Raw genomic sequence first — 19,885 nt, forward strand, 5'->3', positions numbered from 1 at the left:
ATACGTGAGTATATACGGTACTTATTTCTACCTGGCTGGCTTTCCACCTGGGGCCACTCTTGCGCCTGCCATTTCTGAGATGTGCACTCCCTCCAACAACTCACGGCCGTCCAGTCAGTTCTGACCGGAGTTCATTCTGCCCAGCTCTGTAGGGCAGGCTAGAATGTTCCCTGTGGGATTCCAACACTAACTCTTTAGGGGAGTAGAACACCTCATCTGTCTCCCGAGGAGCGGCTCGTGAATTTGAACCGCTGACCTTGCAGCCACCAGCCCAACATGGAACCCGCGATGCCACCGGGGCTCCTCAGAGACGTACACCATAGCGGGAAAATGGAGATGCTGTTTTGTTATGTCAACATGAGGAGGAGGCTTACTGCCCTTTGCGTCCCCAAGCGAAAAGGCAAATGTAAAAACAAAATCAAATAAGAGCACTTGGAAGAAGCAAATTTTTTTTAAGGAGATAAAAGAGGGAATGGCCAACATTTGACGTTCAATGTGCCACGTAATGGTGGACTCTGCCCCCCTTTCTCAATATGGTTGCAGCTGTGGGTCCACAGGTCTCTGTAGTCTCAGAGATCGCAAGTTACACACTGTCGTGCCATTTTTTCTACATGACATTTTATGAGGAAATTTTGCGGTGGTATCATTTTAAGCTCTCAAAGCCATAATTTTCTTTCTTTCTTTCTTTCTTTTTTTTTAAGAAACCAAACGAACTGCCCTCGAGTCAATTCCAACTCAAGAGCAAGCCCCAGGACAGGGCACTGGTGCTCTTGTAGCAGTTCTGAGACTGTGGGGCTTTACGGGAGCACAGCCTCGTCCTCCCCGGGGAGCAGCTGCTGGATTCAGACCACCAACCTTGCCGTTAGCAGCAGCCCCAGGCCTAACCCACGGTGCTCCTTTAATATTCAAAAGGAAACCCGTAATTTAGCCTAAAACTTTTACATTTTGTTTTTCTTCCTTAGTGTTACTTGGCAGCTGATGACTAATGAAGTCAGGCACTCCTTTCAGTATCTGTGGGCCTTTAGGGTACTCTCTTTTCTGATGTTTAGTCACATCTCAGGCCAATTTTTCTATCAAGTTGCCTGTCTTTCCCAAAGAGATGTGTAGAATGTTTTAATATATTTGTATATAAACCTATCGTCGTATATCATAGCTTTTCTCAACAGATTGGCTGTTTTTTCACCTCTCATAACTACAAATGGTTAAGTCATAGGCTCCCAAATGTATTTGGACTACTTCCCCCCTTTTCAGAAAAAAAAAAAATTCATCCAGCACTCCCCTGGCAATGTGAACCTTGCCTACTCTAGCCCATAATCCAGGAGACAATGCAGGCATCTGCTTTTATAGCACATCCCCCACTCGGATTATCTCATCACCCCCGTCCCCAGACGTATCACCCCCTTTGGAAAGCACTGCTGTAGATCTTTACAGGAGCAGACAGCCTCACCTTTCAGCCACAGAGCAGTTAGTGGGTTTGAACCACTGACCTTGTTGTTAGCAGGCTAATGCTTACCCCAGCGCACCTTCCCATTTCACTCAGAGCACTTGAATGTCAGAGAGTAAGAGTCACACCTCCCGTGCCAAGTTTGGAACTCCTTCCAGTGGGATTGGCAGGACCAGAGAGCCCAGGTGATCAAGGTCACACAGTACATAAAACCTACACACCAGCCTTGTGCCCCTCTGGAGGCGCGGTGGAGAATCCCGCCTCCCCACAGATTGTATAGCCACTGTCAACAGACATACCAGTGCTGGCCCTCAGTGCCGCGCCTGATGGGTTTTAGGGACCCTTGCTACTCCCCTTCACCATATGGCGCCACTGACGTACAGACACTGAAATTGTTTCCCCAGCACTTGTGGAGCAAGGCAGTGACAGAGGTGGAGTGTGTGCCCAGGTTGTCTGGACCCCAGAGCCACCACCGTGAGATCGACCAGCCTAACTGTGGGTCAGGACTTGTGGTTTGGGAGATTTGAGTTATTCTTCCGTGGCCATTGGTCACCGTCCTAGATGTTTATCACACAGGTACTTCCACTCTAAATTCTGTGTTGTTGTTGGCAGTTTGATGTGGTGTGTATTCTGTTGTGAGTGATCTCCCACCCATTGAGGGGTGTTAAATATCATATGAACAATACCTGGCAGTAAGCAAGTACTGCCACCAGCAATGCGGATACTTTATACAACGATGATCTGATCTTACCTCAGTGTTCTGTGTCTGCCTAACCAAAGAAGCAGAAAGGCATCATTGTTGAAAAGGGAAAGAAGATCCAAAGGGGATAAAAAAATCAAAATGATATAAAACAAATCATATGGTTTCCAGATACATAACGGATGCTTCTCATGGTGAGAAACGCTTAATACAGTCATACTATACGCCCGGTCCATGGAAGTCAGCTTCATATAAAGCCAGAATTATAATTGTTGACCACAAGGTCAGTGTCATGGTCATCGTCATTGGACTGAAACATTGCCCAACGCTCCCTCCCGTTAAGACTCCCAATGCCCACACAGACTTCATTGTAGATTAGACCACAGGCTGCTCGACGGCAGTGATTCAAACAGTAAATTGTAAGTGACCTTCTGAGAATGAAACCCTCAGGGAATCACATGCCTCCATGTTGTATACGGTGCATGTCATTATGGAAAGATAAAACCACACAATAAAAGACAGGCAATTATAACACCGCTTTCCATAAGTGGAACACATTCTCAGTCAGGAAGCACCCATACGCAATGGAGAAGAGAGACAAAGGGCAGTTTTACATTGTTTTTAGTTGTTACGTTGTTATTTAGAAGGAAGCCCAGTGGTGAGTCTTGAGACCGCGTCTTCTTTTATGAGCTCATGAGATGAACAGGATTACACAGCAGCAAGATTCTGGTTTCAAAGAGCAAATGAGTTAACCATGATGATTTCTATATTTTTATTGGGTTTGCTGATCTATAATGTTCAATGAAAATGCAGTCTTCTGAAGAAAAAGCAGGTTTTCATTCTTCCTTCTGTGAAACCCTTATAAGCACGTAATAGATCCTGAATAAAAGTGTTGAGTGAGTGAAAGCCAATTTAGAAATGAAAGAATCCAAGAATGGGGAGCCAAATGCCATGAGTGGGAATAAATGCCTCAGTGGTCTCCCTAAAAGGCCAAGACAGTGAAGAGGACCGCAGGCGCCCTGTACGTCAGTTCTCCCATCGCTCCGTCCCGTGGGGTTTGCCCGAGGCAAGCCCGTTTCTACCTCCTCCAGTCCCTCACCCCGCTCACAAGAGAGCATGTCTCGAGAAGCAGAAAGCCAGTTGGAATGGGAATGTATGTAGAAGTAAATCAGAACCCGTGGCCACGGAGTCAGTGGTGGCTCAGGGTGACGCCCAGGGTGACAGGGTAGAGCTGTCCTGTCGGGTTTTTCAAGGACTGATGGTTTTCAAAGTAGCTCATCACTCCTTTCATCCCAGACCCCTCTGGGTGGACTCGAGCCACTCACCTTTCAGTTAGGAAGGGAGTTAGCTTAGTACTCCCCCCAGACCCATGACCAAGACATAGAGGTCGGGGGAGTAAAAGAGACCATACAGAGTTTTCCCAAGAGGTTCCACTGGGAAATGTCCAGGTCCCCAGAACAGTCTCAGCAAGGGCTCTTCAGTGATTCCGGATGACTGGGGCGACCGGCGAACCTTGAGGTGAATCAGCCAGAGCAGCGACAACTCTGGTGCAGACTTGAGCTCCCTGGAGCAGAACGTTCCACAACAGAAGCATTTGTTTCACTATCTCTGGGGGCTTAATAAGCCTTCAAAAATAACATTCCAAAAGGAAAAGCGAATCTACAAACATTAATATGTTATGAAGCATGTACAAAGGTAGGAGATATTTTGTTAATGTTGGTTTTTTCCCATCCTCTGTGAAATGAGAGGAAGGTCATAGATGGGTTGAGGGTACCCGCCAGGCAAGAGTGGATGAGAAGAAACTTAAGTCTCAGAGTTAAACAAAAGAGACAGGCGATTAACTGGCGCCCCGGCAACAAACATGCCCTCTAATGTTCACGATGATTGAATTAGGCACTTGGTTATTATATCAAAATGATGTGACTCCTCTTAGCAGTAAATGGGAAGGGAAAAAGAAACATTTACCATCTCCTCTACACAATGCATAAACGCTAGTCTAGTTAGACAGGCAATTATTGGAGATTGCTTGAGATTTATAATTATCTGTTATCTTTAAAAGGTCAATAATACGGCCTTTCTACATTTTGTTGTTATTTCATTTCAGATCGCGGGAATTCTCCAATTTGTGTTTTCTCGTTTTGATTCTTTTTTTAAAAAAACATTTCATTAGGAGTTCTTCAGATATAATTACAATCCATAGGTCCATTAGATCGAGCACAGCTGTATAATTGCTACCATCATCATTTTCAACACATTTTCTTTCTTCTTAAACTCCTTGATATCAGCTCCCTTTACCCCCTCCCTCCTCCCTCCTCCACTCCACTGAACCCTTACTATATTATATAGTTTCTTTATAGGGTTATTTGTCATAACTTACACCTTCCGATGTATCCATTCACCTAAACTTCTGATGTTCATTCCCCTCGAGTGGGCTTAGACAGTCTTCATTGCTTTCAGTTCCCTGTTCCCCCTTCCCCCGCCTTCCCATATCCTCAGAGAATCATATTCCCATTCCTGTTTCTGAGGGGTTTCTCGTTCTTGGATTTCATGCGTCGAAAGACCTTAATTGTCCCAATGTGCATGCGCAGGTCTAGCAAGATTAGTGCGGCAGAACTAAGGCCACGACAGTGGGAGGAGGAATGGTGAAGAACTAGAGGACAGCTCCTGTGCTTCTTCAGTGCTCCGCTGCTCCCTGGCTGTGAAACGAAGCACTGGTATCAGCGTGCTGACCATGGGCACAAACCTGACCACGTTACACCAAGTGAAAGAAGCCCCCCCCCCCCGCCTCTCTCTCTCACACACAGTGATGGTCTCGGTTGTTCCTCTCAAGCCAATCCCCATCCAGTCACTCCTGCACATGGCAGCGTCACGTGTGTGACCACCCCACCTACCCTACACACCAGCAAAGTGGAAAAAAGAGCGAATCAGACAGGTGCTGAGTCCTGAAGAGAACCGAGGGGCAAAGCCATCGTGTGGTCCTGTGACCGCTCCAATTGCCCAGGACACCGTGGAGACCCGTTGAGGGGGCGTTCAGTCCCATCTGCTAGTCTCAAGCGTGGCAGGATTTTGCATGGTGGAAGGAGAGCCAGCAGAGGAAGCGAGGGGTTGAAAAGGCCTTGGTCGTGAGCGCAGGAGGGAGGACAGCGGCCGGCTGATGCCCTGTGACCCGGCTCTCCACGTGCTCCTGCGGGATCTGTGCCCCTGCATGACAGCTGTTGGTGGGCAGGCCCCGAGTGTTGTTTTCTAAGAGGGAAAGCATAATATTGTCTCCAAGATAACTGGGCTGTCCGCCACAGTCGGAGAAAGGCAATTTGTGAATCCCTGATTAAAGAACCCCTCCGAACGGGACCTCCCCCATTCTTTCTGCCACCGGCAAATTACCAGCTTTGGAAAGGACTGACAGTGAGCAGTTGCCTAAAGCTGTCGTGATCAATGCAAGGTCATCCTGACCGCTCGCAAGAAGCAGTCAGCATTGTTAGGACGCTAGATCGGTGTCCTACCGTTTCTTTCATAACCCTCCCCGAACAATGCCTAATTGATCACCTCCTCATGTCTCAGGTCATACCTTTCTTGGTTTTTATTGAAGAGCCTTCGCCAGATAACGGCTGAATGACCACCGTAGACGATGCCCTTTCTCTCCCAATCCTAACTCGTCCCAGTGTAAAGAACAGGGTCCGTTCCCAGTAACTGTGGACGTTGGAGGCACATGGTCTTCCGGTCTCGTGTCAGTCCAGGGCTCACGGGAATGCAGAGCCCACTTCAGGGATTTACTTTTCATGCAGGGGATTTAGTTACTCAAGTCAATGGGACCGGAGCACCACACAGGGAACATTAAAATAGCCCAGATTGGCAGCAGCAGGGAGCCCCTGGCTTCCCTCGGCTGGACTGCCTCAGGAGGAGGCGGTGGTGGTGGTGGTGGTAGTGGCCGTGGCAGTGTGGTGTTGGTGTTGGTGGTTATGTTGGTGGTAGTGTTGGTGTTGGTGTTGGTGGCAGCAGCTGTGGTGGTGGTGGTGATAGGTGCTATCATATTGACTCCAACTTGTGGCACCCTCAGGGGACAGAACGAAACTGCCCCAGGGGGTTTTCCGGAAGCAGGAGAAAGATGACGTGGTCTGCCCCTGTAGAGATGCTCAGCCTCAGAAATCCCTCCATAGTCACTTGAGTTGGCTCCAACTGGATGGCAGTGGACAATGGGCTTCATCTCTGCTGAGCAGAGCCCCACGTCTGTCTGCAGGGAGAGAGGTGGGTTCAAACCACCAGTCTTTTGTTTAGCAGCCGAGGGTATAACCATTGTGCAAACAGGGTTCCCTGTGGAAGGTCGGGGTCCTGGGTGACAAGACGCCACTGCTGGTGAGACCACCCCAGGCAAGCAGGCAGGTGGGGAGGCGGGCCATACCCTGGCTGCTCCTCCTGTGCATTAGTCTGGGTAGACTAGAGAAACAAATTCATAGACACTCGTGTGTATAAGAAAGAACTTTATATATAAGAGCAATTGAATATTGAGAAAATAGCCCAGTCCATGTCAAGTCTATAAGTGTGATATTAAGCCCATATGTCTAATACCCATCTATAAATTCCTCTTCAGACTCACAAAACACATGCAATATTGCCAAATGCAGGAAGATCACAGGCCTGTGGGTGCGAAGTCTTGTAGATCCAGTGGCATTGTAAGCATCTCAGCACTGGCAGGAGTCTCCACGTGGCTCCTCCAGCCCAGGGCACTAGTGCAGCTCCACATGTCTTATCAGTAGTGAGTCTCAGGGAGTGAGCAGAGAAAAAGAGTGAGACCCGCCTCCAGGGAGGAAGACCGGAGTTCCAGAATCCTCAGGAGAAGGCCATGCCCACATAGAGGCCTCGTTTGCTATATAATGATTGATAGGCTAGACTCCACCCCTTCACTCCTAATCCTCAAATGGACAACATTATGTAACTTCCACCACCCCTCTACCAGTTTTCACTGGTATCACTATTGTCAGCACCCAACTGGGAGCCTGGAAAACCGGACCCACGGGGGCTCCCCCTCCCCAGTACAAATCAGAGCAGGGAAAGTGCAGGCTGCGTCTGAGGACAAGCAGGCCCAAGACTGCACGGCACCGTCTCTTCTCCTCCTTTTACCTGTATTTCTCGTCCAGCACATCCAAAGCTGTTTAATCTCTTTTCCATCTCAAAAGAGATGAACTCAAGATGCAGCCTGATACTGTCCTTCTACCTGCCTCATTAGCATAACGGCCCTAGTCCTGAGTTAATTACACCAAACCACAAAAACAAGGAGTAATTGCATCACACTGAGAACCATGGCCTAGCCAAGCTGACACATCTTTGGGCCTCTGAGGAAGGAGGAAGCGGGTGAGGGGGCACCCAGTTCAGTCCAGAAATTAGATACTCAGATCTAGAAAGTGGACATGGCCGTGGTCCTCCAAGAAGCAAGAGCCTGAGCCCATCCTGAGCAGGCCACCCACCCACCTCCTCCTCCCACTTTGACTCAACTGTGGATTCTTGACCCGTCCATGTCAAAGGCCATCTCCTGCATAGTGGGTTGCCCTTTCTGTTTTTAATGGGAAAGTAAGCCTGTTCTTGGAGAATCGCCAAGTATAGGCACACTTCCAGCCCGATCCTACTGTACAGCCAGCATTCTGCGTCTGGTGGTCCAGTCTTCTTTCGGCTTTCATATATATATAAAATCTTCCCCATTTGGTGTGGTGCCCGCAGCTTTATGGCGACTTACGTTATGCAGCTGCATGTGATGGCCAACAGAAAGCCCTAACGAGTAGTTTCCAGGGGGGCAAGTATCCTCACCAACCACCGCATGGCTTTTTGTCCTGTCCTTGTACCCTGGTTTCTGTCGTGAATCAGAGGGCCTGGGGACCCATCCGTGGCCACGGCGTAGCCACAGCCGTGCCCTTTCAGCATCTGGTAACACTGAAAAGCCCGTCCTGGTGCTCTCTGACACACAGGCCTTCGAAGGGATCGTTTCACGCGTGGAGTGGGGAAGGCTGGCAGGCTCCTCGGCTCTCCTCGGCGTGTTGGGGGCAGTGAGGGTTTGCTGCCAATTGAGATGCATTCTGCGTACTCTGTTCGCAGGCAGGAGACCCTGGATGCTTGGTCTCCCAGCAGAGGGGTTCTGCAGAAAAGTGAGCAGACTTGTCCAGGGCCAGAAGAGCCCAGGCCCACGCATACATCCAAACGAGCCTTTTCCACAAATATAGTTGTCTTTGGTTGTCACATCACATACCACCAGGGTGACACCAGCACACAGAAAAATAGCTGCAAACCACGCCCCCCCCCCCACCCCCGACTTGTTTTTCCAAAGCTGGTTGCCGCTCCTGCTGCTCTTTGAGCCTCCAGCCCGGGGCAGGGCGTGCTGCCTCCATCGAAGATGATGAAGGGGCTGGTGCCGTGCGATAGAAAGCCAGATTAAGCAAACTAAATATTTACAGCTCCGCTGAGTGACAGCCCGGGGGATGATAGTCTAACTGTGCCGTGCTCCACGCCTGGAGAAGACGTGGTGTTGCTCTCCCCAGGAACTCGATTTTAGGAATATCTAAATCCGGAGAACGTTTTCTGGGCATGACATCATGTCTGCGAAATCCATCAGCGGGTGAATTAGCAATGGCCTTGGGCCGCCCTGCTCGGCGGGGGCTGGCGGGATTCAGCGGCCTCTCCTGTAGCGTGGAGGGCAGAGGTCTGCATCCTGGCGCTGGACCACAGCTTCACGATGGCATCTGTGCACCCAGCTGGTCCTCGGGGCTGTCTGCTACACTCAAGGTCACCTCAAGGTTGAGGGCGAACTACTGCAGTATAGAATTGACTGCTGTCTTCCAACAACCCCCCAAACCAAACACTGTTCCAAACAACCCCCTAAACCAAACATTCTGACTCAGGGTGACCGTACAGAACAGGGTAGAACTCCCCCATTTGGCTTCTACGAGAGCGGAATGCCTCGTCTTCCTCCCTCAGAGAAGCTGGTGGCTTTGAACTGCAGCCCCTGTGGTTACAGCCCGATGCATAACCCACTACACCACCAGGCCTCCTTGCCTTCCAGAAGGCCCTGGCTAGGTGAGGTGAGGCCTTTCAGGAGCTTCTCGGCAGCCCCACCTAGTGCTTCTCTGGACGCCTTACCAGTTACCACATTCGCAAAGGAGGCTGGGAGATGTCGGGAGGCATTGGGTGTTTGTGCTGGTCCTGGGGCCGATGCCAACAACATCGACGTCCGTTTACTAAGGGCATCGTTCAACTAGTGGTTTCTGTGGCAGTCATCTCCCCCTCACAGATCCTGGTAAGTCTGCACTCGGAGACGGCACGGCCTTGGCTCCTATGTTGTAAATGTCCATGTCATTCTAGACCCGGAGATCTAACTTATCTATATGTATCATCTTTTTGTACTGATCAGCATCACATATCTTAGGGTTCACGCAAACAAACCGTTCCTCTCCACGGACAGTAGGCAAAAAAAAATAGGTTGGGCTTGCTAGCTTTTAAGTGTTGGGCTGCAAACCCACCAGCCTCTCCATGGGAGAAAGACGAGGCCGAGTGCTCCCATAAAGATGGACAGCCGCAGGAAGGATCACGGGGGGTTGGAATCGACTATATGGCCGAGGCTTGTCCTAAAAACAGAACAACCAGACTCCCTGTCATTGAGTCGATGCCGACTCATGGAGACCCGATAGGACAGGGTAGAACTGTCCCTGTGGGTTCCTGAGGCTGTCAGTCTTTATGGGAGTAGAAAGCCCAGTCTTTCTCCCTTGGAGCACCAGGTGGTTTCAGACAGCAGACCTTGTGGATCAGAGCAGAATGCGGAACCTCTTTGCCGCCAGGGCTCTGTGGACTTGACTAGCTTTCACTAATTTCCATTCCCTCTGTTGTGCTCTTAAAAACATGACCAGAATGAATTACTTCCATCTGATCCAGTGGGCCGGGGGCCTGTGTGTGCAGCTGAAAGGAGGCTTCCCCTGGCTTGTTAAAGGCTAACGCTCCTGGCGCAGCCACGTGTACAGTGTGGAACTGCTGTGTGGAGTTTTCCAGGCTGCTGGGTGGGTTTGAACCAGCAGCCTTTCAGTTGGTAACCCAGCACTTAGCCATGTGAGCCCACAGGGACCCCACAGTTAAAGCTAGAAGATGCACGGATGCATATTGACTGAAATTTGCACAGTAGGGGGGAAAGGTTTTCATCACTTGACCCAGTGACTTCACCCAAGGTCCTTATTGTCACCCCATCTGATCCTCAGAGGCAGTTAACCACAGCTCATGGTCACAGTCCATGAGTGGCTATCTGACCTGGATGCCTGTGCACTGACTCTGGCTACACAGAGGAAGTGTGGTCCTCAGCACCACCTGCAAGTTAGTCCTGCAGTCAGAGTGCGGGGCCCACCATGCACAATCACCCGGGTAGGAGGTGTCCACACACTCCGTGTGCACAGCCCCCTGAACCTTCCTGCCACAACTTACCCAAAGCTGCCAACCAATTGTGCCCTTTCTGTACAAGATGCTGGGCACCTAGCCCTCTGCTGGGAGCAGCCACCTTTCTGAGACGCAGTGGATCCCCACCTCCTGCATTACTGCTACGTGCTGGCCGGCACTGGACACCCGTGTGCAGTTACATGGAGGTCCAGTGCATGTCAGTTGTCATGGAAACTGCTTGGTTGGCTGCAGTTGGACTTGCTCGGTGTCAGTAGGCCCTCACCTGTTCCCACGTGCAGCCCCTTGAGTCTAGAACCCCTGAGACGCACAGAAAGCTCCGTTGGTACTGTGACCCCTCGGCCGGCAACAGCTTTCTGCCTGTGGGGAGCTCTCTGGAAAGAACACGCTTTCTCTCCCTAGGATCCTCCTCCATCTCTTTCCAACTGCCCTTCTTTGAAAGGAAGGGGCCTGTGGGAATGAGGCCACCCCAGCCCCAGCCCCAGCTATGCCATTCCGATGCTACCAAGACTAGGCAGATGGCCCCCACCCCAGGGGCTGCCTCCCTCTCTCCATCTGAGCACAGGCCATTGCCTGTGGTCAGTCATGCCCCTTCCATCCACCCTCTGTCACCCCAGATAGCTTGATATTTCACGCGAAGAAAACCCCACTGAGGGTGCTGGGCTGGGGAGGGCGAACTCTTCCTGGTTGTATTTTCCCAGCGAGGCCAGAGTCCAGCATTGACTTGGTAATGGCTTCTCTTTCTGGATGATGAATGCCCCCAGTGCCTGGTAGCTTATTGCCTGGGCTCCTGCCGGAGCACGCACATGAATGACTGAGTGAGCGGAGCCCGCCATCCATCTCGGCCACCAACTGCTCTCTGAAAGAGGCCGGGCCCCTTTCTCCTTGACCGGATTAACTTGGTTGGTTGATTTATGGCTCTCGGCTCCCAACAACGACGTACATGTGTACCACCTAGAGCTGTTCATCAGCCGCCCTAGCAGGACAAGAGGCAGGAGAACACCCACCGAGCTCAGGCCCGGCCGCATCCCCACAGCATCGTTCCCCGGGATTGCCCTCTCTGGCTCCCGTCGAAGGGCCTGCCACTTGGGTTGCCACTGTTGGCTTTCAAGAACTCACTCTCCCCTACCAGGATTTTTCTTTCCCTACCAGAATACTTCTAAGCAGGCATAGGGTTGTTTCTGCACACACTTAAACCTAAGGCCAATATTGCTCATTGCTGACAAGTCTACGCCCAACAGATCGAAATATTGCCCGTTGCTGCGTCATCTCAACCCTTAGCATGCTGAGTCCCCTTATCCATGGGGCTTTCATGGACTAATTGACCCAGTGTGCTTTAGTCTGGAAGCTCTGCTGAGCCCCATTGGGTGGCTCTACTTATCTTTGAAAGATGTTGGCAGAGTTTCTAGCATCCCGGCAACATGCCAGCAAACGCCATCGGACACGCTGGCAAATGGGTAGCGGCTGCGGCAAACCAGCCGGGTCGAAAAGAGCAATGGCAGCAACCAGATTATCAGTCCCCACCCTGGCCCCCTTGTGCTGCAACTGATCTGTGTTTCTGATGGGTTTTTTCAGGGCAGCCTTCGGCAAGGAGTCGGAAGTTCTTATTGGAAACCTGGGCGATAAGCTGATCCCGCCACAAGATATTCTGCGTGACGTGAGTGACCTCAAAGCCCTAGCCAACATGCATGAGAGCCTGGAGTGGCTGGCCGGCCGAACCAAGGCCGCTTTCTCCAACCTGTCAACAGCGCAGAGTGAGTCTCTTGTGGGCCGGGTGGTCACACGGGGCTAGGGAGGGCCCAGGTCTCCGTCTGCTGCGTGAGGCACAACCCGTCACCACAGAGGGGGAGTGTCTGTGTCGTCATAAGATCCCAGGTGGAATTCTGTTAGCACTGGCCCTCTCTTAGCTTGTCCTTCTGGAAAATGAACAGAGTTCGGGTCTTCAGTGTGGGGCATGGGAAGCCACGGCCCCACCCATGTTTACATAGCTTGGAAGGAAACCTCAGGAGACATGAGTCCTGTAAGACCACACACCTGTGCCTACAAACCAGGAAGCAACGCATCTGTCCTCCATGCACCAGCTTCTCCAGGAGATGCCATGTCCTCATCCAGGGCTAGGCACCAGGATGACGTCCTCTTTCAAAGGGATCGGTAGACCCGATGAAGATGCTAGAAGATAAAGACAGTGAGGGAGAGCATTATTGTAGAAAAGAGATGACTGAGGAATAATTCTGTATTTCAAAGAAATGAATGAGGAGGGTGTGAAATAAGAATGAGAAACATCTTTTTCCATCAAGAACCAATGGTGCAAGAGAAAAATCATCCGAAAACCAGGACAAAACCAAGCCAAACTCATGACCATCAAGTTGACTCCAATTCACATTACCCTGTAGGACAGACTAGAACTTCCAAGTAGGGTCCCGTAGACTGTCATCTTCACGGAAGCAGACTTCCCACATCTTCCTCCCGCAGAGCAGCTGACTGACGGGCACAAACCCCCAACCTTCTTGTTGGCAGCTGAGCGCTTGACCACTGTGCCACCAGAGCACCTTCTGCAAACTGTAGGGCATCAACCCCACTCAGCGTCTTCCTCAAAAGCATTCGTGCAGAAGTACGAACAGGCAGTTCACGTGGAGGCAAGGAGCTGCTAAGAAGGGGGTACAGGAACATGCAGATCTCAATGTCTGGGTGAGCAGATGGAAACAAGACAGAAAAATGCAAGAAACAGCAAGTGGCAGATGAAAGCATCAGCTCTGAGGGCGATGTTAGGGTTAACCATTAGTAGAGCTGATCAGAAGGGAATTGTTCTCTCCTTGGACGTGAACTCCAGGTGACTTGTGTACTTTGACTGCCCTTTGAAAAGTCATTATCACCTGATTAGCCCTGGTTTTCAGTGTAGGGAAGCTGGGAGAGCCAGGGTTGAAATTCACATGGGTACTCGATTCCCAGAGTGAGAGTCTAGGGGTCCCTGGAGTGCTCCCTGCAGGCAGTTTGAAGGTGGTCATGAGGACCGGGGACTGTGGGGAGAAGGGCAGAAGGGAAGTAGCATCTGAGGGGCAATCCTAACATCTGTTTCAGAAAGCTTCCTAAAAGACTCCTTTTTATTGCAGGCTGCTTATGTGAAATGCCGTCTCTTTTGCCGGCGGTTAAAGTGGACATGTTGCTTCTCAGCAATCTGTACGCAGAAAGGGAGCATCCATCTCTGAAAGACTGGGCGCAGTAATCGAGCCCCGCAGACTGTAGGAATGGGGATCCTTGGGAAGTCCATAGCATGAGGCAATCCTACTCAAAGCCATAGTCTAAATCAGGGGTCCTCACACCTTTTAAACAGGGGGCCAGTTCACTGTCCCTCAGATCTGTTGGAGGGCCGGACCATAGGTTGTTTTTTTTAAGTGATTGTGGTAGTGATCACACAGCTGTTTAACGTGTGAACAATGTCAACAAAACTGTTGACAACAAAATGATATACCGCCCGAGAAGCCCCCAGGACAGTTGCACTCCGTCCTGCAGGGTTGCTGGGACTCAGAATAGACTCACTGGCAGTGGGTGGGGGGTGCGGGCCAGTGGGGGCTCTAAGCCCTGCAGTGAGCTGAGAAGTCTCCCCCTCCCCCCAGGGACTGTCATTTATTGGTCAGGGTCCCTGCAGGAAAGGTCAGAAGACCCAAAGGTGGGTGACAGACTATAGTTAAAAAAAAAACAAAACTATGAACAAATTCCTATGCACACTGCACATATCTTATTTTGAAGTAAAAAAAACAAGCGGAGCAAAAAACACCCGGTGGGCCGGATAAATGTCCTCGGCGGGCCGGATAAATGTCCTCGGCAGGCCGCATGTGGCCTGTGGACTGTTGTTTGAGGACCCCTGGTCTAAATTCTCACTTTTATCTCCCTGACCCCGTGACCCCCCAGAAAATGTCAGAATGAGCTAACTTTGCCTTTGCTAATTGTACAATTACCCCTCTCGCACAGAGAACAGCATCTCTGACCCTGGGTTCCTCTGACTCTTGGGACACAGGGCGGCCAGGGTGAGCTCATGAGCCAGGGTTGAAAGGCATCCATGAATGTTCAATATCTAATAGAGACATATAATTTCCAATGATGTGGCAATAATAGATGCTAAAATGGCCCCACAAGGCAAGATAATACCCAAGCTCTCTAGCATGCCACGGGGGGATTTGCACCTGTTTTCAACAAGTCAAAGATGCTTTCTGAGTTACACTTAACCTTGTAATTGCACCATTTTACAGTGGTGCTCTTGTCACCAGTACAGCTGACGTCTAATTCATGTGTTTAATCGTCTCGTTTATTCTGACAAGGACCTCTCCTACCACGCCTGTTAATACTTTCCACTCGTGTGTTCAGTTCCCCTTTATGATCTAAGTTGTACCCTCAGTTCCCTTTGGGGACGATTAATCCCCCCAGTGAGTGGTCTGATCGACTGTCAACATTTGGAAGATCAGTGGGAGCCCCATGTGAACGACAGTTGTGGTGTCTCTGCTAAAACAGAGCACGGGCCTATCTGTTTTCTCCCCCTAACAGCAAGCCACACGCACCCACTGCTGCTGGTTCTTTGAATTCCCAGGAAGAGATGTCCATTAATGGTTATAATTTGAGCAAAGCTGGGGTTCTGTGATAATGGCTGACTCTGATTGTACGATATCAGTGTGACTCTGGCAAGGGAATTGCTATTCTTTTGAAAAGTGAACTAAGTGGTCACTAATAAAAGCGTCTCCAAGTCAAGAGGGAGTGCCCACTCCTCACCTGCCAATATGGTTAGGGTCCAAAGTGATACACTAATGGGCACTTTGGAAAAATGGAGGCTGGCCACAGCAGATCTCCGAATGAAAGGTGATTCCATCACTACACAACCGCCAGATGGCAATGTGACATCACTGCCAAACCACTGGGAATCAATCACAGCCCAGCCAAATTGACTCATCACCTGAACCAACCTAGCCAGCATCATTCTCAGCCTTGCACTTCAGCGTTCTCTACTGCCAGATCGACCTCTTTAATACGCAAAATAATCAACTGTGCACCGTGGTCATAAATGTGAACTATCTGATAAGAAACTCACTGGTAAGTGGGAGCTGGGTGTAATTAGAGCGAAGAAGATGCCACCCTTTTAGTACCCACGGCTCCTCAGCAGCGTGGGGAGCAGCCGAGAAGAGCAGAGGTTAGATGCAGTTCCTGCTAATGATTTGGTCCGGCAAATGTCCTGCTTTATGAAAATCAAGGGCTTCACTAAAGTAATAGAGTAGGGTAAGCCTGCAGAAAATGATGTCTGTAGTTGAATATCTCTTCAAAGAACAAATCAGGATTCTCACCCATGGGGAACCTTTCACACCAGACTGAAGAAGTCGGGGTTTTTAGTAGAAGAGAAGGGTTGGCCATACAGTGTCCAGGAAATAAAGAGGTAGGCATTTTCACACCAGTTTTTCTTTCCATCTCCTTTTGCATTCACCGAAATGCTACTCTCTCTCTCTCCTTTGTGCTTCAGTGGTCTCCTGGCCTCCATTACTTAAAACGACGAGATTCCTTTTGCTCCACCACCCATCCACGTATCATGCTCTTTCTTCTCAGGGCCTGCCCCCTCGGCCTTCCCAACACCTGTGCTTCTTAGGGTTTTTCAGGGGAAAGTCACAGAGTATTTGAAAAAACCAAACAAACACAAAAACGAATGCATCGTCTCATAAAAGTAGTAAGTCAAAAGGCTTCAGGCATGGCTGGATCCAGAATTTGACAAGTTGCTACCACATAACAGAAGCTAACGTTCTCTGCCTGTCTCTGACTTTTGATGATCTCTCTTCATTGTTTTGTTTTGTTTTTTCCTTTGTTGCTTTTGATTTCAAGTAAGGATTTCCATAGAGCAGCAAGTTTGGCCACCATTAGTCCTAGGACAGTTGACCGCAGAATCCCCGAGAGGACTTCAGATGGCCCAGCCTGGCCTTCTCTAATTGCCCTTCAGTTCCCTTTGTCTGTGTCTGCTTTTCTGACATAGGCATTCAGGATACCTTCCTGTTGGGAGTCCATGATAACAGACATGTCAAGGAAGTATGTCGTGTTGGACAGTGACCTACAGTGATCTCAAGTTCAGCCTTGGGCAGAAGGCACAGTACCTGCTGTTTGTCATGCCTGCTGCTATCTGTAAGAGCCCTACAGAAAGACACGGAAACTAATTGTGGTGGTTAAGAAAATTCTCAGAGCAAGCGGAGACCTACCTAAGAAGGCTTAGCGGGTTTCCCAAGTTGGGCATTACTGGTTATCTTTTGTATTTTACCTTCTGGTTTTAAGGACGGCTGCTTGTAAAGAGAGTAGACTGCATTGAACTGGAAGGCGGGCCAGGGCCTTGGTTTGTCAGAACTGCCTCCTCAGGGAGACTGTCCTCTCAGTCTTGGGTTCTGTAAAAGTCTCTCGGATTGCACATTAGAGAGTCTACAACTTCCTTGAGTATCTGTTCTGCTGTTGAGGCTCCCTTGCTTCGGTCTACAGGATCCCTGGTAGCGCTGTGCTTAGGAGCTGGGGTGCTCACTTGAAAGGCAGGTGATTCAATCCGGCCAGCAGCCCCATGGGAGAAAGGACCTGGTGACCTGCCCTCATGAAGGCGAGGGGCTTGGACATCGCGTGAGGCAGGTCTACGCTGCAGCTGGGTCATGATGAGTCGGAGCTGTGTGGAGAGTCTGCACAATGGCAGGGCCTCAGTGGTAACCATGTCTCCTTGGCTCTCTTCTCTAAAGAAATTGGATGTAGGAGATTTACCACCGCCAAAACCTGCTTGTAGTTGAAAACATGACTTTCTTTGGCCCCATCTCTGGTTCACATAGCCTTTCGGTTTACAGCCTCCAGTCTGGGAGTCAGAGGGCAACCAAGTCAAGGGGGAGGAGGAGCCCAGGCCAGCCCCTGCATCCCCCACAGTCTTGTGGGCAGACTTGGTGGTGGGCCAGTGTGAGTGAGGACCCAGCACAGGTTCTTGGACCCCAGGTTCTTTCAGCCCGACTTCTGGCGGGCCTGCTAAGCCCACCTGCCTGGAAATAAAGAGGAAGAAAAAAAAGCTCTGCCCTGCTCTGCTGCATTGTGGGTAGCCACAAAATTAGACATCCCTCCAGTTTGCAAGACAGATAGATGTCTTCCTTGGCATGGGTTCAGGAACTGGACCGTTTGCGCCATAATTACTCAGGTGCACTTTTCTTAAAATAGAGTTATTGCCTGGAGTCCCAGAATGCATCGGTCCGGCTCGGTTGTTTTGCGTACGAGGACGTTAATAAGCCCCAGAATGGCCCTGCCGGGGCGAGAACTGCAACAGCTCCGCAAGTGCCCTGATTGGGACTCTCTTTGCCCTGACGAGTCCCACGGTTATGGAGCTGCTGGGGATCCTCCGGCCACAGCCCATCCGCCCTCCCAGGGGGGTGGTCATGTGATGTGATCAGATGAGATGCTGGCAGGTCCGTTTCCACGCATGTCGCTGTTGTTAGTGCAGTCGGGTCCCGAGTCCACCTGCTGCATCCTTGTGTCAACAGAGTTGGCACACTGCCCTGACCCGCACCCTCCTCAGAGACGTACTGCCCCCGTGACCCTGCGGTTATCGCCGATCAGCGTTTTCTTGTGCCTCACCTGACTTTTCAACTCCGTGGAATGACGGCACGCATCTCTTTGGAATCCCGTTGTGGTGATAAGAAAACCCGTCTCTCGTTTGCCACTCTGTTCTACCAATCACAGCCCCACCTAGCTTATTCTCTTGGTACATCCTGCTCTCTAGATGCGGCTTACCTGGGCACCATAGCCACTAGCCTGTACCGTTCCTTAAATTGCCGTGAAGACGGATTAGACGTGAATGGAATCCTCAGTTGCATTTCTGGGTCACACTAGCAACCTTCACATAGGATGGCACAGAGTCCTAGCGGGCGTGCTGGTGATCATCGCCGAGGTCCCTGATGCAGGTCTGAAACGATGCCAGTCCAGGTGCTTAGACCTTTGAGGCATGCTTGCAATGTCCGCCACGCAGGTCAATCAAAGCACAGATGCCTGGTTGTCTAGGCTCCAAGTCCATGGTTGAAGCCCAGCGCTCTCTCAACCTTCTTCCACCTACCTTAATTGGTGTTAAAGGGGAAAAGGGTTTGAAGGCCTATCGATTCAGAAAACATCCCATTAGAGAACGTCAGATGGCATTCCGGTCCATGAAACTTCTTCTGAGAGATCTGTCCCTTCGCCTGGCAGTCCGCGGGCTATTTCATATTCCTTGCCCACCCCACCGTTGCAAGGCGTCCACTCTCCTTCGGTCTCTAGTTCTGGCCCAGCTTCCGCAGGCACAGGAATCGATTGAAGATGCTCTAGTTCGAGGCAGGCACACCTCGGTGTTGGCCTTGTAGCACTTTTGCGCAGTCGTGGGCAGCCTGTGATTTTCTGACTTCTCTTTCCATGGGGCTTGCCTGTGGAGCCAAGTGAGGATGAAGGTCTCTGTCAACTTCCAGTGCTTCCCCTTTGATCGTGGTGTTGATTGGTCCCGTTGTGAAGATTTGGGTTCCTTTATGAGGCCTGACCCACATGTAAGGCTGTCGGTTTTGATCTTCATCAATAAGTGCTTCCAATCCTCTCCCGGGTGTGTCCTCTGCATGTCTCCGGTTGGTAACGAGACCGCCTCCGCTCTTGACGCTGCATTCTTCTTTAGACTAGTCCAGCTTCTTGGACCGTTTGCTCCGCTTGCAGATTGAATCAGTATGCTGGAGGGAGACAACCCTGGCACACACCCTCCCTGATTTTAACCCACACAGCGTTCCCGCGTTCAGTTGGAGCAGTTGATCCCCGGTCTCAGTACAGGCTCTGCACGAGCCCAGAGACGTCTTCTGGAGTCTGCACTTCTCTCAATGTTTTGTCCCACACACTTGAATGCCTCTGCGTAGCCCATGCAAGCCGGGCCTCTCTGCTTCCAGCCCACAGCCAGCTGACCCAGCAGTGAGTGCATCTGAAGCTTTCTCATAGCTGCAGCGGGTGAAGGGGTTCGAAAGGAAAGCCGTAGAGATGACGGGCCTTCTCGTCACTTCCTGTCGAGGGCGCATGCTATCAGCATGGCGTATCCATCATCCGGGAATGATTCTTTGTGCCCAATTCATGGAGTCCTCTTTGGGCAGCGCCTCCTGAATTCTAGACATGCGCTGCCTTCCCACCGCGGATGTGGTGGCGGTTATTAGATGCTTTTGTCTGTTTACCTTTCCGGGTGGCTATTTAGAAATGATGACGGCATCTATAATAAGGCCGACATTCCCACAACTTGAATAACTGTCACCCAAAGAATGGCTGCCCGCCTTAAACAACGATGCAGGTGAGACAAG

General features: G+C 50.6%; 1 protein-coding gene across 1 annotated transcript in view; it reads left to right on the plus strand.

Moving 5' to 3' along the window:
• EXOC4 (exocyst complex component 4) overlaps window positions 1-19,885 on the plus strand; it is a 718,575-nt gene that overhangs the window by 589,405 nt on the left and 109,285 nt on the right. The window contains exon 14 of the mRNA XM_075558685.1: window positions 12,135-12,313. Coding sequence (XP_075414800.1) covers window positions 12,135-12,313 — 179 coding nt within the window. The remainder of the gene's footprint in view (window positions 1-12,134; window positions 12,314-19,885) is intronic.

Source organism: Tenrec ecaudatus, chromosome 9 (genome assembly GCF_050624435.1).
Source record: "Tenrec ecaudatus isolate mTenEca1 chromosome 9, mTenEca1.hap1, whole genome shotgun sequence".
In the NCBI taxonomy this organism is placed as follows: Eukaryota; Metazoa; Chordata; class Mammalia; order Afrosoricida; family Tenrecidae; genus Tenrec; species Tenrec ecaudatus.